General features: G+C 49.6%; 1 protein-coding gene across 15 annotated transcripts in view; it reads right to left on the reverse strand.

Moving 5' to 3' along the window:
• The window catches only part of Lrrfip1 (LRR binding FLII interacting protein 1), a 130722-nt gene extending 115204 nt beyond the window's left edge, over positions 1–15518 (reverse strand). For all 15 annotated transcript variants that reach the window (XM_057754033.1, XM_057754023.1, XM_057754016.1 and 12 more), the window contains exon 1: positions 15368–15518. In XM_057754033.1, coding sequence (XP_057610016.1) covers positions 15368–15463 — 96 coding nt within the window. In that variant the 5' untranslated portion in view covers positions 15464–15518. The remainder of the gene's footprint in view (positions 1–15367) is intronic.
• Between the last annotated feature and the right edge of the window lie 1804 nt (positions 15519–17322).

Consider the following 17322-nt stretch of genomic DNA (forward strand, 5'->3'; position numbering starts at 1 on the left):
ATTTACATCTGTATCATACAAGAGAGAAGGGAGAGAAGGGAGCGAAGGGGAAAGAGAAGGAGGGTGGAAGAGAGAGAGAGAGAGAGAGAGAGAGAGAGAGAGAGAGAGAGAGAGAACAAGCCCCTGTGTGTTAGGCTCTGGTTTGTGGGCGGCAGGGACCCTGTGGCTCTCATATGTAACACATGGCTCATGCTTTCTTCTTCCTCATGTAAAGACTGGGCACCCACATAGGAGAAAGGGTCCTACAGGGTAACACTGAAGACTGGAGACATTCCTTGGAGGTCTGAGTAGGCTGGGGACAGTCCCTCCAGCCTAACCGAGGCCCTTCCCTGACAACCTGGTATAATCCCAATGTTCCTGGGCATCTGTGGTTGCCATGAAAATGGTAACCCCAATCCATTTCTTCCCTGTCTCCATATGGACCTGAATGGACCAGGGCTTCTAAAGCTAGAGAAGGCCATACACAAACAATCTGTACATGGCTTTGGTGCTTCCGACCACACTTCCAACTAGTCCCTCCTCTTCTGAGGGCCATCCTGTGCTGGGTCTTCAGCCATAGGGGAAAACGACAGCATTGTCAAAGAGGCCTAGAGAATGTGCTTTATAGGGAGCAATGCGAGCTGGGTAGGGGTGGTGCGTGCCTGTAGTCCCAGCACTTGGGAGGCTGAGGCAGGGGAATCTCTGTGAGTTCACGGCCAGACTGATCTGCATAATGAGTTCCAAGACAGCTAGGGATATGTAGAGAGACCCTATGTCAAAAACAAAGCAAAACAAAAACAAAATCAGTGTAGCCTCCCGAGCCAATGAGCATGCTGCGCCATATCCTCATACTCAGCAACAGTCATAGTTGAGCCTGAAACCTTTGGGGGCCTTTTAGGACCCAATGTGTGTCAGCCTAAATATATTTCCTTCTGCATCCATGTGAATTCTGGGAGGCAAATAGGTGGCTGGTAGCCCACCTCAATGATGCCTTCCAGCAACCCAGTCAAACAGCCTGGAGCCTGGAGCTAACACTAAAGGAGAACCTGAAACCTAAAGCTTGGAGTCTTGAAGGAGTCTAGAGCAGAACCTGGTGCTTGGAAGCTGAAGTAGTGGGGCCTGGGTCCTAGATAGAACCTTTAGCCTGGAGCCCGAGGGAGAACCTGGATGCTAGAGCCTGGAGTCTCAAGGGGAACTAGGAGCTTGGAGTCAGTCTTTTTTGAAAATAGTATTTTTTAAATTTTTTTATGATTTATTTATCTTTATTTTATGTGCATTGGTGTGAAGGTGTCAGATCCTCTGGAACTGGATTTTCAGACAGTTGTGAGCTGCCATGTGGGTGTTGGGAATTGAACCCAGGTCCTCTGGAAGAGCAGTCAGTGCTCTTAATCCCTGAGCCATTTCTCCAGCCCCTTGGGGTCAGTCTTGAGAAGCATTATGAACTGGGGGGCAGGAGTCAGGCCTCTACCTCTTTAAGCACAGGTGACCATTGCACACATATGTTTGTGCCTGGCATGATGTCCTATGTAGTTTCAGAGGGTGTGTAAGGAGACCTCCCCCACAGAGCATGTGTGCACTGACAGCAGGCTCATCCCAGGTCTGACATTCACATCAGCTCACATGTGCCATGATGTTATCACAGCTTCTATCCCTCGGGTGAGCACAGTGGGGCTCAGGGACCCTGTGGCCTCACCAGGGATGGCAAAACTGGAGTGTGGGAACCACAGAGCCCAATGTTGACAGTCAAGGCTGCACCTTCCAAGAAAGACTCGGAATGACTCAGGGAACCTCTCAGAAGATGCTTCTGGGCTGGGGAGTTATGATGAAAAGTTCTCACAGTGGAAACAGCCCAAGGTCTTGGCCACAGGGACAGCTGTGGTCTCTGGGGTGAACTTTGCTGGTGAACTCTGAGAAGGCTACGGGGCAGAGAGACTGCACTTTCTGAGCGTGCTGAGAGCTGGGGAGCTGAGAGGATTAAGAATGGGCTATCCAGCAAAGCTACGCCATCCACCGATGCACGGACTTGGACAGAGGCTTGTAACCTCCCTTGGAAATGAATGCCTCTTAGCCAACAGAAAAAGCGGATGGAGGCTGCACAGTGCATTCTGGGAATAATGGAGATGTCAGGAAGGTGCCACAATAGGAGCTGCAAGGACCCAAGGGTGATGGGGAGGGGACCCTGAGCCAAACAGTGACCCAGCATCTATTTTAAGAAGCTTAGCTATGTGGCTTTGTAGGAGGTATGGGGATAATTTTAATCCCATGGAAAGATGGATGCCATTGATCATTTGTTGCCCAATATCTTTGCCCTGTTAATCTGGCCGGAGTATTAGTGGCCCCCAGCCACCCCTCACATGTCACACTGAGTTGGGATGTGTCCCATTTTCCCTTTGATGTCATAGCTGGATTTCAGGTGGGCAGCTGACAAAGCAGACCAAGGTTGTGCCTGACTGTGCCTTGATCTTGAACCTGTGGCATCCGGGTCTGTGAGCAGCCAGCATCTGTGCTACTACAACTCAGCCTGTGATGTATTGTTACAGCAGCCCCCACAGACAATGCTACCGCATTTCGGGAACACAGGCAAGTGCCATCAAATTTGCCATGGAGACCTCTACTTCCAGAATCGGCAGCTATCTTCTCGAACTGCCCAACCTCCTCTCCACCTTGGAGGCAATGGTCCCCTCTCTACGGCTTTCCAGGAGGTCCAATGGAGGAAATACCAAAAATAGGCTAGGCTTTGTGCCTGCCCCAGAGAACAGCAGCTCACCCTGACGGAGTCCGAGTGGAATGTCTAGGCTTCCATAGCGGAGGCCAGTGGTTCTGTGCTCAAGGCACAGACTCAGCAGAGGCGGGGGTGGGGGGGAGGAAGGGTGGTGCAATGCCTAAATCAGTGTTCTCCTCCCCAGGAGCCATCTGACAATGTCTGGAAACATGTTCCCTCCTCCCCACCAAGGAGGTGGGAGTTATTGGCATCTGCTGATCAGAAACTAGGGATGTTGTTGAGCCTTCCACGGTATCATCAGGTCCCCAGAGCCAATAGCGTCCAGGCTGAGGAACCCCCAACCTAAAACGAAAGTATGAAAGAAGATACGGAAAACTGAAACAGCATGGAAGGCCATTACCTAATTTCAACCCATGTGGCAACCACTCCAGCTGGATAGAGGCATGGGTTAAAAATAGGGAGGTAATTTAGTAGCTTCTCGGAGGTCAGATAAGCCCAAAGATAAACAGCTGTGAACAGTCCAGCCTGCAGGGGCCAGGTCTTCAGGAAGTCACCCAAGACAGGCACTCTCCTAGGTTATGAAAGGATGGAGCACTAGGAAAGCCTGTGTGCATCCTTCTGCTGACTTGAATTGAGAACCAAGAGACCAAAGTGATGCTAAACACAGGGGTCCTTTGTGCAAAGAACAATATCTCATCTTTTGTCACTAAGACTAGACACCTGACACACACAACCTAAGGGACTCAGTCCATGGACCTTGGAGCTGTTGATCCTGGGTCATGGTGAGGTCGAAGACTATGGTGGTGGGACCGTGTGGCCAAGGCATCCTACCTCATATCAGGCCACCAACAGAGACTAAAAGACAGAGGAAGGCCCTCAGACAAAGTACAGTCTCTGGAGACACACCCCATTGGTCTATTCCTTCAGCTAGGCACCATATCCTAAAGTTTCTAGAACCGTTCAAAATACCCCATCAGCCAAGGACCAACCCTTCAAAATATCAGCCCCATTTTCATATGCAACTCATAGCAGTCCCCAGCTCCGATACTCTGAGCCAGGGAAGTCCATAGGTGTGTGGACACTAACTGTGTGTGTGTATCTGCATATACAAACTTGTGTGTCTGTCTATCTATCTATCTATCTATCTATCTATCTATCTATCTATCTATCTATCTATCTATCTATCTATGCAGTTAAACCACAGCCACGAAGCCAGAAGCAGTGGTGCATGCCTGTAATCCCAGCATTCTGAAGGAAGAAGATCTTGAGTTCAAGGTCATCTTGCATCCTGGGTGATGTAGTGATACTCCATCACAAACAAGCAACGCCACAGCCATTAGCATCTTCACCGCGAGTTCATTTAACCAGTCCTTTATGCCACCTGCAAGTCTCTTCCTGATCGGTGGTTATCTTCCTTGTAATTTCTTTCCCATCCTTCCTCTCTGTCCTCTCTCTCTCACACCACCCTATCCCTTCACCTAGGAGGAAGCTTGTCAGCCCTGACCCTGGATCCCTGGCTACATCTCAACTGGACTCAAAGCACCAAGGCCTCCTGATGCTCTCCCTGAGCCACTTGCGGCAGGAACTGTCCACAGCTCTTTCAGTAGTACCTGCTAAAGGCCACAAAACATCCTCTATCACATATCCCACACATACGTCACATAGACCACCACTACCTGGCAGTACCATCTCTCTTTCACAGACAAAGGGAAGGGATGAAGACTGCTGTGCCCTTCCCCCAGGCGTGCTTCAGGCACAGTCCCACCGCAGGCTACCCCTTCACCTGCATCACCATTCCTCTCCACTTCAGTGCCAGACCATGAGTGATGCATGGTTTGAGAAAACTCAATCGGTATTTCAAATTATGGCATGTGCCTATTGTAATATAGCGCCATAAAGGATAAACCACTGCTCCAGAGCTTGGCCTATACCAACACAGTGGCTGCTACCTGTGTAACTACTTCAGTTAGTTTTAAAACAATTGAGAATGAAGGTCCTCAGCTGCACGGCCACACTACAATTGCTCAACAGTGACCTCGAGGATGGTGGCTCTTATAATACCTTGCAGAGTCACAGACAATTCCACCACAACAGGATGCCCCACAGGCCAGGGTGCACTGACAGCCAGCTCATGTTCCACAGGTAGTGAGAAGCATCTCGGGGTCCATGGGATGGCCATGTTCCCTACTCAGTCTACACGGGAACCCTACTTCCAGGACTATCAGTCTAAATACTGCTATTTCTTTCCATATGCCTGAGGGATGCCATAGAAGAAGGTGGAAAGTAGCAATAAAAGAAATCACCGGGCGGTGGCGGTGCACATCTTTAGTCCCAGCACTCGGGAGGCAGAGGCAGAGGCAGGAGGATCTCTGTGAGTTTGAGGACAGCCTGGTCTACAGATTGAGTTCCAGGAGAGCCAAGGCTATACAGAGAAGCCCTGTCTTGAAAACCAAAACCAAAAAAGAATAAAAGAAATCCAGGACGAGGGTGGCAGTGTGGCATGAACAGGGATGAAAGGCAGAATGTGTGAGCCCCTGGTGTTGTTTATATTAGCAGGGTCAGCGCTGCTATGTGAATCACCCCGAGAATGAAGCGGAAATCCTGACAGAGCCCAGAACGATGCTGACTGTTCTTGGCTCTCACATGCTGCTGACCTGAGAGTTTATCCACGGCCAAGACCAGATCACATTCTGCCTACCCAATTCCCCGGGTGTTTGTTTTATACAAGGTGTATCTCAGGTCCTAGGGAACTTGACAAACCAATGAATGAGTGAAAGGTTCTTGATGCCCGAAGTCAGAAAAATCTATTTTTGTTTTGTTGGGTTTTCCTTTTTCTCTCTCCTCTCCTCTCCTCTCCTCTCCTCTCCTCTCCTCTCCTCTCCTCTCCTCTCCTTCCTGTCCCTTTTCTTCCTTTCTTTAATTTTCTCTTCCTTCCTTCCTTCCTTCCTTCCTTCCTTCCTTCCTTCCTTCCTTCCTTCCTTCCTTCTTTCTTTTTTTCTTTCTTTTTTTCTTTCTTCTTTTGACAAGGTCTTGATAGATAGCCATGGTCATCCCATTACTTGCTATGTAACCCAAAATGGCCTTGAACTTGTAGCAATTCTCCTGCATCTACTTTTCAAGGGTTGTATGTGTCCCCATCATCCAACTCAAAAAATCTTAGGTTTTCGTAAAATTCTCATCTCTCACCCAATTTGGCATTTTATTTTTCTATTGGCAAAGACAAACTAATTAGCAGTTTATCTGTGTTGCAGGAGGATAGTGAGTTCAAGACCAGCCTAGACGACATAGTAAAGCGCTGAGCATGTGTGTGTGGGGGAGACAGATAGACAGACAGACAGAGAGATTAAAAAAAAAAAGAGGGCTGGCTAGATGGCTCAGTGGGTAAAGATACTTGTTCCAAGACTGACAACCCGAGGGTCACCCCTGGAACTCACGTGGTGGAAGGAGAGAAGTGACTCCGACCAGTTATCCTTTGACCTCCATCTATGTACCATGGATGTACACGCCTGCACACATATGCACACACGTATAAAATAAACGTGATTCAAGCATAGTGGCACAGACTTTTAATCCCCTCACTTGGGAGGTAGAGGCAAGCCGTTTTCTGTGAGTTCAAAGCAGATCCACACAGCAAGTCACAGGCCAGTTAGAGCTACATAATGGGACCTTGTCTCCAAATAAATGGATAAATAAAAATAAATACACAATAAAACACGTTTCAAAATGAAGAATCACAAAGAAAGGGGATGAGGAGCAGGGGGGATGCTTCCAGAAATTAAAATTCAATGTAGTTTAGGCATATTTAGTAGGAGTGGATTCAGTTGAATACTCTCCCAGACAATCTAACAAAGACAGAAGTAGGGCGGGGGGGGGGGGGGGAGAAAGATCTGTGTAACAATAGGCATGCCTAGAAGAGAGAGCTGGTAGTGGGAACACCAGAAACCTCAGAACTGGAGAGCCACCCTTTCCAGATTGAATGAAGCCTGTCGTGTTCAATACATATGAGAAAAGCCCAGGATACTAAGAATAAAGTGACTGCCTTTGGACCCAGAGAATAAAAGCAGGTTATAGCACCGAAACTATGAACAGCACTAACCTTCTCAGAACAACCCCCAAATGCTAGAATAAACCAGGAAGAAATGTTGAGAGGACGGTAGAAGTTCGCTTTTAATTTTCCTTTTCCACATTGATTTGCTGACTTATCAGGGAACACAGGCAAATCCTTGGCAGACCTGCCAACACTAATTCCCACACCCCTCTGCTGGGACTCTGTCAGCAAACTGCAGCCTTCCCCCCACAGAAGACGGGGGGCCACCTTCTCCTGCGCAGGGCTCTTTTCGACCAACAATATCAATTGGGCACCGCTTCAAAGGACACAGAGAAATCTTTGACATTCTTTAGAAACTTATTTTTAACCCAGATCTCTCTATATAACCAAACTATCAATCAAGTGGGAGGGTAGAAGACTTTTTTAGGTGTGTAAATATTTGGAAAAGGTATTCTTGTTCAGAAAGCAATTGAAATGCATGTGTTCCAACAAGTCAAGTTTTGATCCAAGAAAGATAATGTACAATCCAGGAAACAGGGACTCAACCCCTCCACCGGAAAGGGCAAAAGGATCCTTCAGAGCTGTAAAAGGGGAGTGGGTACTGGGGTGGGCAAAGGCTGGGGCTCCCAGACCTGACTGGATGGGTTGTGGGTAATAAATGGAATTGCATGATGATCTGACTTTCTAATTATATTACAAAATGGAGCATAAAGAGTTAAGACTGAAGAATTACAGATCAGATACGTGAACAGGTGAGCAACTCTGTATGAGTTGGCTTCCCCCGCCACAGTGATTTGTAGGAGGCAGCACAGTCACCTCCACTGGCCTTGCCTGAACGCCAACTGTGTGCACTTGACCGTTGTTCTGAGATCTTTACATGACATCTTTTATCTGCCCTCACAACCACCTCATGGGAAGTGGACTATTATCATCTCCCTACTGTATGTATGAGGAGGCCCAGGGGCTTATGTAATTTGCTTTGACCATGACTAGCGGACAGATTTGAACCCATGAAACCTGACTCTCGTGTCCACACCCTTAACCACCTGTCATTGCTCCAGTGAGCATGTTATTTAACCCATAACATGGAAATACAGGATGAGGATATGGGGGATACAGAGAGGCCCGATTTGGGTCTGTAGATACTCACTCTGATTCTTCAACCCAGAAAGCCAACAGACAACATCTAAACTTGATAAATCAACAAATCAACAGAGTATATATATATATATATATATATATATATATATATATATATATATATATATGAGACGAGGTTTCTCTGTGTGTAAGTAGCTCTAGATGCCTTAGAACTCACTCTGTAGACCAGGCTGACCTTGAACTCACAGAAATCTGCCTGCCTCTGCCTCCCAAGTGCTGAGATTAAAGGCGTGCGCCACCACCACCCATAATAGACTATCTATTTACACGCATAATATTTGGGAAAATGATGATACTCACCAGAGCATTCAGGGACTTACGGATCCTTTAAAATATTGTCTTTTACAGGGCTGTGGCAATGCAGTATTTATGAAAATATCTCCTATATTCCAGAAACTGGAACTTCTGCTGGACCTCACAGCCAATTAATAGTATACCTTGAGCTGGCTGGTGGTGGCACTTGGGAGACAGAGGCAGGCAGATCTCGGCCAGTTTGGGGCCAGCAGGGGAGGAACAGGTTTATATGGCTTACACTTTAGCATTGCTATTCATTGCTGAAGGAAGTCAGGACAGGAACTCAACCAGGGTAGCTTCCCTGAGGCAGGAGCTGATGCAGAGACCACAGAGGGGTGCTGCTTACTGGCTTGCTCTCCCACAAGACTTACTTGTTCAGCCTGTTATAGAACCCAGGACCAGCAGCCCAGAGATGGCGCCGCCCACCATGGTCTGAGCTGTCCTCCATTGATCGCTAAATGAGAAATTGCCTTACAGCTGGATCGCAAGGAGGCATTTCTCAGCTAAGGTTCCTTCCTCTGATGACTCTAGCTTGTGTCAAGTTGACACACAAAACCACTCAGTACACATATCTTGAGGTCAAGTAAGACTCAAGATTGCTATTCTACTGTCTGCTTAGCTTGTCCCTTTAACCTACCTTTTAGGAAACAATGTAATGAGCAACCTTACTTGCCTTGGGTTTCCCATGTCATCACCAGCTGTCACAACCAAAGCCAATGACTGCATACCTGTAATCTTAAATTATGTATTCTTCCATGCCCCTGACCCAGAGAGCAATGTGTGCACTATGATAACCCTTGCTAAAAACCAGCAAATATAGGTTGAAAAGAATCTTATAAGCTGAATATCCACCATTAATGTAGCACACATTTATATATGTATTGTTTGATAAATAATTCTGTTGGTGATACTGTCTGTTAGTTGGGGTCAGCTGGAGTCTGTGGCTCAATTCCTGGTAAATTCAGCTAGAGACTTCTGTGACGTGCCCCTCACTCCTCCCCTATGGGATGCTTTCTGTGCTGTTCAATAAAAGACAGAGCAGGGCCCTCTGTGAGTCACCTAGACACAGACACAGATTCAGACTCTTACAACAGGCAGTCAGGGAGAACAGAAGACACAGAGGGAGCAAAGAAGAGAACAGAAACCTGGACTGGAGAACAGAAACCTGGACTGGCTCGTGGTTGAATGATGCCAAGGGGCAGTACTTTGATTTCTGTCCCCACTGTGACACCGAGGCAGCACTGGTGACTCTTGAGTTGATTATTCATGCTTTCAAATCAACACTCACTGTGAGGTAAGAAAGCCACGGGAGAGCTCCCACCAGGAAAGGGTCAGGGTCTGCCAAGTATTAAAAGGACAGCTCTAGAAACAGAGAGATAGCTCAGCCTTTTGCAAAGGACCTGGGTTTGGTTCCCAGCACCCTTTATGGTGGTTCACAACTGCCCGGAATTCCAGTTCCAGGGGATCTAATGCTTTCTGGCCTCCTATATGCATATGAGGCACATAAACTCACACAGGTACACACAAATATATACATTTTTTTAAAAAAAACCTTATACTTTAGGGCTGGAGAGATGGCTCAGAGGTTAAGAGGAGTGTCTGTTCTTCCAGAGGTCCTGAGTTCAAGACCCAGCAACCACATGGTGGCTCACAACCATCTATGAGATCTGGTACCCTCTTCTGACCTGCAGGTGTACATGCAGACAAAACACTGTATACATAATAAATAAAATCTTTTAAAAAAAACCTTATATTTTAAAAATGATTAAAAGAACTATGTGGATCATGACCTGAGAACATGGCTAAGGTAAAATCACACATTAGTTTGCTAGAATAAAAATGAAATTTTTACAGCTGTTAAGATTGAGCAAAGAAGAGGCAGAGGCAGGCGGATCTCTGTGAGTTCGAGACCAGCCTGGTCTACAAAGCTAGTTCCAGGACAGGCTCCAAAGCCACAGAGAAACCCTGTCTCGAAAAACAAAAAAAAACAAAAAAAAAAAAAACAAAAAGAAAAACAAACAAACAAAAAAAAAAGATTGAGCAAAGAAGGCCTGGAACATAGGAAGGCAGTATCTGCCTCATGAAAGCCTACACTGAGAGCTCACAGGTCAGCTGGGGACAGCTGTTCCAGACACAGGTGAAGCTGTCCAGACTGTAGGATGTCTTCTGCAATGAAATATTGGATGGGTGTCAAATGTTCTACTTTTCTGATGGGACTCGGCACACTTGTGGGATCAAACTCCTGAGAATGCCTGGCTCATTGTGTTCCCTCTTCTTCCTTTTGTGCCCCACACTCTGATGGGATCTACAGTCCAGAGCCGTGGTCTCCATCATCCACCCTAGTCTCTTCATCCTTTCATAGAAAAATCCCCACCCTGAGCCTGGAGCCAGGAATCACCCAGACTCCCCACAGATGGAGGAAGAGACAGCTGGCTCTGATAGAAATAGCTGTGGGTGGGGCCCAGAGGCCACTAGAGACAGCAGGGCTGTCCAGCCAAGGCTCTGAATCCTCTCTAGCCTCCTCCATCTCTTGGCAATCACAACAGTGAAAGCTCACAGGCCCAGGAACTCCTGTTCTGCCATTCATAACACCTCACAGACAACACCCATCCCCCAGAGCAATGTCTCTCTTAGGAAGGCCACCCAGGGTGGCTTCATTAGTATTTGAGGCGGGGAAGTTCTCCACATTGAATAATGAACAGCCATCATGTTTCCCCACCCTAGGGAAGGTGAGGTACCATCACTCCCTGACAGCGAAAGACTAGCCACCATGGATGGCACAGCCAGCCAGTGTCCATTAGGTTTTTATCAGCTGACCAGTCTTGGAAAATGAAGGCACAAAGTTGATGGCTCTAGGGAAGGGGCTGAATAGCACAAAGGACCTCTTCTTTTTTGTCACATTCAGGCAGTAGCTGGCTTCATGGTGCTGCCACAGTGGGAGATGGGGCCTGAGGACTATGACAGAGGCCAGGAGTATGTCATGGTAGCTGAATCCCTCCCAGACCCGTCAACCCAAGAAAACCAGGCCAGCTTGATGCTAAAGGCAGTAGAGGGAAAGGGTCTCAAATGGGCTAACCCCATGAGCACACCCAACACAATCTCAACGGCCTCGAGGTTTGAGAAGGCGCAGAGGCAGGCTCACTTCAGGGCTGAGTTCCAAGGTCTACTGGGGAGGATGATAAGGCGAGAGCATGTGGAAGGACTATCTTCATAGGATTGCCCGGTACAGATGTGGTGTTCACAACAGGATCCCCAGAAGAAGAGCTTACGTCAGGCATGTGGCTGCTTATGGTTTCCTGCAAGAGCTCTAGAGGTAAGCAAGATGGCGCATGGGCTCATCAGGGTGTACATACACACATACGGCCAGCCTGATCTTGCTGTGAGCCCACAGTAGCAAGTCACCAGAATGGGAGAGTGACATTCTCTGTTCTCACGTGTGTGAACTAATAATGGCTGCAGGCTGCCTCTCCCAGGAGCCCTGCTGGGACTGGGGGTCCTTTCCTGCCACACGCCAGGAGCTTTGCTCCAGTGAAGGTGAAGTTAGGGACTGGCTCTGAGCTTTTAACATCCAGTGCTCCTGGACCATATGCCAGGAGGATTCACTTAGAGTGGATTCCTTGGACAAGAGGCTTCAGGGGCAATTATGGACTGTCCCCCCCTTCCTGCCCTGCCCTGTTGAATGAGGAAAGGCATCCCTTGTGGGCCACAGAGGGAGGGACCAACTCACCACCCAAGAAGATGCCTCCCTCAGCTCATGATAGACAACCCAGATGAAGTCAGCTGCTGTGGCTGTGGCAGGAAAGGCCTGAAAAGGACACCAAACAGCCTGGGGCAGCGTGCTGAAGGGGAAATCCAGGCACTCCCAAAGTCCCTGGCAGAAGGTCCCACGTGGGAGGAGGGGAGACTCGGCCTTGAGATTTATCATCTGAGAACTTCAGAAGCACCTTTGCCCAGATCTGAAACCTGGCACTCCCAGCCTTCCCATGTTTCTGCCAGAAAGCAGGCCATGTCTTGATGTCTGAGGAGTGCTGGCAGCCCCCTTTCCCCAGCATAATGTTAGAATTCTACCTCCCAATGATGATCCAATCAATGCTGATGTGCCAGAGGCATATTAAATGAACCTGTCTACTTGCTGGGTTAGAGCCAGATAGGACCTGTGGACACGGAGAGACAAGGCAGGCTGTGAACGGGGCATTCAAAGGCTCTCCTCTTTTTGCAGAAAACTTCAAACCCCCAAGAGAACTGAACTCCTATTTCACTCCACTGGGTGGGTCCCCTGTCCCTATGGCTCAGGCCTCCTGATGACCTTGGCCCAGAATCTCCAAGGGTCTTCCTGAAGACAACCTGCCCCCTGCCAATTTCATAACTACCCCACCACCATTTAGTCCTGTACAACGTCCCAAAGAATTCAAGGCAAGCTGGCCCTCCCCAGCTCCAGGTCAGGCACGGGTAGTCCTGTCTCCTTTTGCCACAGGGACTTCACAGGAAGACAGCAATCTGTGGTCTTGGAATTTGGAGGAGGAGAGACAGAGAGACCTGTGGAGGTTCTTCAGAGAACCTCTGCTTCTAGCTATGTGGAGAGAGGCAGGCAGAGGAGACAGCACAGTTTAGGGGGACAACCTGGGATGATCCCTTTTGTTGAGCCTGAGGCCAGTGAACTCCCGCACAGCACTTCTGTCTGTGGATGGGTCCAGCATACAGGAGCCTGCAGTGTTGAGACACCAGCGGCGGCAGGAGGGGAATACTGCCTCCCCTGAGGTTTCTGTGCATTATGGGTATGCGTCCCTTGTCTAGGTCAAGTGTCAGGGTTTTTGTCCTGGCAGCCAAACCATCTGGCTGGTAGACACATCCTTCAGGAACTCAAAATGCCATTTCCTCTAGGAAGCAGCTTCTGATCCCATCTGCTAACTGGAATCCCTCTCACTCTGAACTCTCCGGCCCTTCCACGCCCTTCCGATCAGATCATGTCTTCTCCGGGCACTGTGGATCTACAGATCCCAACCTGTAGATAGAGTCTCACTGTGTAGCCCACACTGGCCTCCAATTCTGGATCCTCCCAGCTTAGACTCCTTGGTGATAGGATCACAGGAGAATTCTACTCATCTTGCCAGACTCATTTTTGATCCAAATCCTTGCCAGTTTCTCTCCTCACTCTGGTGTTTAGGACAGGCGGTTGGTTAACATGTCATGGATTAAAGAGTGAACAGTAAAGTTCCAAACCTGAGACGATTTGGCTACTGTTCATAAGAATGCTTAAAAACTGAGGGAATAGATAATTGCCTTCTGAATACCAATTTAATTTCACAGTTGGGCAACAGAATTCAATTGCAGAGCAGACAGCATCACCTGCTCCCTGCAATCTCTTCAATGACTGCCACTAGGTTTGGGAAGGGCCACATCTGTGGCTGACTTTCACTGGAGGTTTGGGGTCCGCGGGGGCTGCACTCATTTCCCAAGTTGGTTGGATATACTTTGCCCGCTGTTCCTTTGCGGTCCCTCCTTCAGAGATGAAAACAGGGTTGAGAGGGGGCTGGGGAGCACAGCTTTTCTAGACCAGCACAGTTTGTACAGAGTGGTCCGTTCTGTCTGGAAGTTCAGGTCTGACTCCTGCCTGTCTTTATAACTGCTGACTGCAGCGCCCTGGATGCAAGGCAGAACCATTCCCTGGCCCCTGCTTCCAATCTATTTTTATAACAACTAGCCGATAAGAGACTGGCTTATGGGACTCCCAATCTTCTCATTCCTTTGTCCTGCAATCACAGAGATTTGTGGGGCACTCTGGCCCTCCCAGGGACACTTGTTTGCTGTGTGGTCACATACCCATGTAAGAGACTGTTATAACCAAGAATCTAACTACAGCCAAAAAAGGTACTGTAACCAACACCATTAATCACCTACTGTCCACCTGTCTAATGAGCCCTTGGTGTAAGATACTGATTGCCTGGATAACACCTCTTACAGGTAACCAACTGCAGGTAACCTCAGCACATTCTGCCAACTGCACCAGGTACAGCGGGGACCTATGCCTAGGGTGACATGGGAGAGCTAAGTGTCAAAAAGTCTCACAGAGGACAGAGTTTGTACAGTGGGCTTCAGGGGATGGATAGGAGTTTGTTGAAAAGCCCTCTTCTATCTTGTACAGAGAAAACCGTTTCTCAGCTCAGTGATCTGCAAACACGGATCCACATACCAGCAAACGTGAAGTCAGGTATTCCAGACTACCAAGCGGAAGAGCCAGTCCTGGGCAGATCCCAGCCACTACCAGTCCAATATAACCGCAGCCTAAATTGTTGGGATGCTTTTCCACGTGGAAATAATATGTAGGCTAACTCTCCTTCATAACCTGAGCAGAAGAGATAGGAGGAGCCCGGATTTCACCTGCACCGACTTTTTTTTTCTTTTAAGTCAGTATGTGCATAGGACTCTCAACCCAAAAGGAACAGAAAAGCCATAGAAATGTCTCCGATTCCTTTGTCCACCTTCCTCTTAACCAGTCGGCCCCTCCCCCAGAGAGGCTATCACCAGTTTGTTCTAGTCTTTCCACGTGTCACGCATGCTGTTGCAGCCTGAAGGTTGCATCTTTATGGGAGAAAACGGGGCGTTTGTGCAGACACGCACACCCATGTGCCCTCCTTTGCCACATGAGAAGTTCATTAAAAAACGGGTTTGCCGTTGTAATAAACTGTCCAGGAAACTTTACCAAGCCTCCAATCATTCCCTGGTTTGCTTTCAGGATGGTCTAGACACGGGACCCCGAAGTTACCCCCTATGGTGGCAATGGTCACCAACCAATTGGGGCCATTTCAGCAAGGCCATGTGGCTTCTGGAGCCGCCACTGGTCAGCAGGGTCGGTCTAACTTCTTTCCCGGTACAATGAGGGGCACTGGGTCCCCATTGGACTGGGACCCTGCTACCTTGATCTCCTGGTGGCCCGGTTCAGCCAGTCCCTGGGACTAGCGGCCCACAAGGACCAAGGACTTGGGTTGAGGGCAGCAGCGCCACTGGCCTGTGGCGGGCGCCGAGTAGTCCGCAGGCCTTAGATGGGAGCCGGGGCCCAGCGCTTCTGCCCCATGGGGCCGGGCCCAGAGCGAGGCCACTGGGGACCGCTAAGGACGGCTGGGGACCACGAGGGACACTGACAGCTGTGACCGCGCCTCGCTCACCTCGCGCGCGATCTGGTTCAGAGCGTCGTCCTCTGCCGTCAGCCGCTCCCGGTTGGGGAGCCGCTTGCGCCCCGATCCCTGCGTACCCATGTCCATCAGCCGCGGTGCACAGCTGCTGCGGGACCGGTCTCTGAGCCGCGCTCGCCCTCCCGCCTGCTCCGCCCCTCGCTCCGCCGCGGCGTCATGGCGTCAGCGGCGCGGGGCTGGGGACGCGGGGGGACGCGGGAGGCCGGGTCCAGGACCACTGGGCTATGCGGGTACCCTGGAGACTGCGAGTTGGGACACAGAAACGCAGGGTGGTGATGGAGATGCTGAAGCGGAGGCGACGAGAAAGCTGGGGAGACAGAGACGCGCGGGTGACAGGGCAGGGGGCACTCGGGGCTAAGGCAGAGGCAGAGAATATTAAAAGTAGCAGAGACTCACAAATGAACCTCCCACATAGGGGCCGGCAAGGACCTAGAAGTAGCAAATTGTGGAGGCGATGTATTTATTGGAATACCAGAACACAGATCTGGGCATGAGAGATACTGTGAGACCAGGGGCTGTTGGTTTTGCTCAGGGGTGAGCTGTAGAAAGCAAATGGCTTGGAACAGTGGGGAGCTGAGTGGTAACCTCTGCTGGGATCATACAAAAACTTTCAGAGGATTGGATGGCCTGGAAGAGTTGGCACTGAGGAATGGGACCAGATTATGGCAACCTTATCTCAGCCAGTTGAGATAAAAGTCTATCCCAGGGAGTGAGAGTCTTGCTCGGGGATCAGGTCCAGGTGCCTTCAGATGGCAGCCCAGGTACTAGTGTCCTCCCAGCACTCTGGGCTCTCGGATCCGTCCTGTGGGAGTACGCAGTAGTATAGGGCTCTCTTCTGTCTGTCTTTCTGCTTACATCGCCTGCTGTCTGCCCCCAACTGGCCACTTGACTAGTGCGTCTCCAGCTTCTGAGAAAGGTCCAGGCATCTTCCCCACTTCCAGTGCAAACTTTCGCTCTGAACCTGTCTATGGGCACCACTAGGGAGAACAGAAGGCTGCTGGGGGGGAGGGGGGCTAGGCAAAGTGAACCAAGTCCTGCCCTGCCTTGTCTCCGTTGGTGCTCCATGGACTGTTTTTTACTAGACAGGGCACCTGTAAAAGTTCAGGCTGGGAAAGGCATTGGGATCTCCGAAGTTTGGGTTAAATTCAAGGTGGTTGGACTTGGGGGGAGGACCGCAGGGAGGATGGCCTAGAAAAAAAGGACTAACCTTCAGAAGTCCCTGGTGGCAGCCTTGTCCTCACTGGGATCAACATGGTTAACTTTCTAATGTGTTTCCAGCCCGAGCTGTATGACCACAGGGTGTGAGCATTAGAAACACCACGTGGAAACTGAAGGGGACAAGAAGCAGACCCCTCAGTGACAGGGAGGGTTTGGAAGCATTTGCCAGGGAAAAGGCGAGGAACGGAGTGATTTGTGAGGAGTGAGGGATTCTGGTCACTTTGCTCAGGGAGTGAATAGACCCAGCTGGTGCACTGCTTGGCACACTGTAGGCACAGGGGAGAGACCTGTTGGCCGAGTCACCTATGCCGTCTTTGTACCATGTGGGGCCCCATACACCTTAGTGATGTAATCCTGCTAGAAGTCAAGGGCATTATCTTTCTTTGCCCAGGCCAGCTGGGGGCAGCTCATCATCTCTCTAGCAGAGGTGCATTGAGGTGACCCCATGTCGGCGAAGGATGTATCCCCCAAACCTGCTCCTTCACGTACACCTGCTCTGCACCTGCAGTCTGTCAGCTGCTTGGCCAGGTTCTTAGGCACAGCCATAAAGGACACAAACCTGGTGCTACCCTCTCAAGGCGAAGGAAATGTGGGGTGCTCATTACCCAAAGCCAGTTCCAAATTTCAGCATCTTCCTTCTGGGTTAAGCCTGCCTGATACCTAACACCATTCCCTCTACCTTAGATCCTCAGCCCGGCCCACCTGGCACC

The sequence above is a fragment of the Chionomys nivalis genome, chromosome 2 (assembly GCF_950005125.1).
Source record: "Chionomys nivalis chromosome 2, mChiNiv1.1, whole genome shotgun sequence".
In the NCBI taxonomy this organism is placed as follows: domain Eukaryota; kingdom Metazoa; phylum Chordata; class Mammalia; order Rodentia; family Cricetidae; genus Chionomys; species Chionomys nivalis.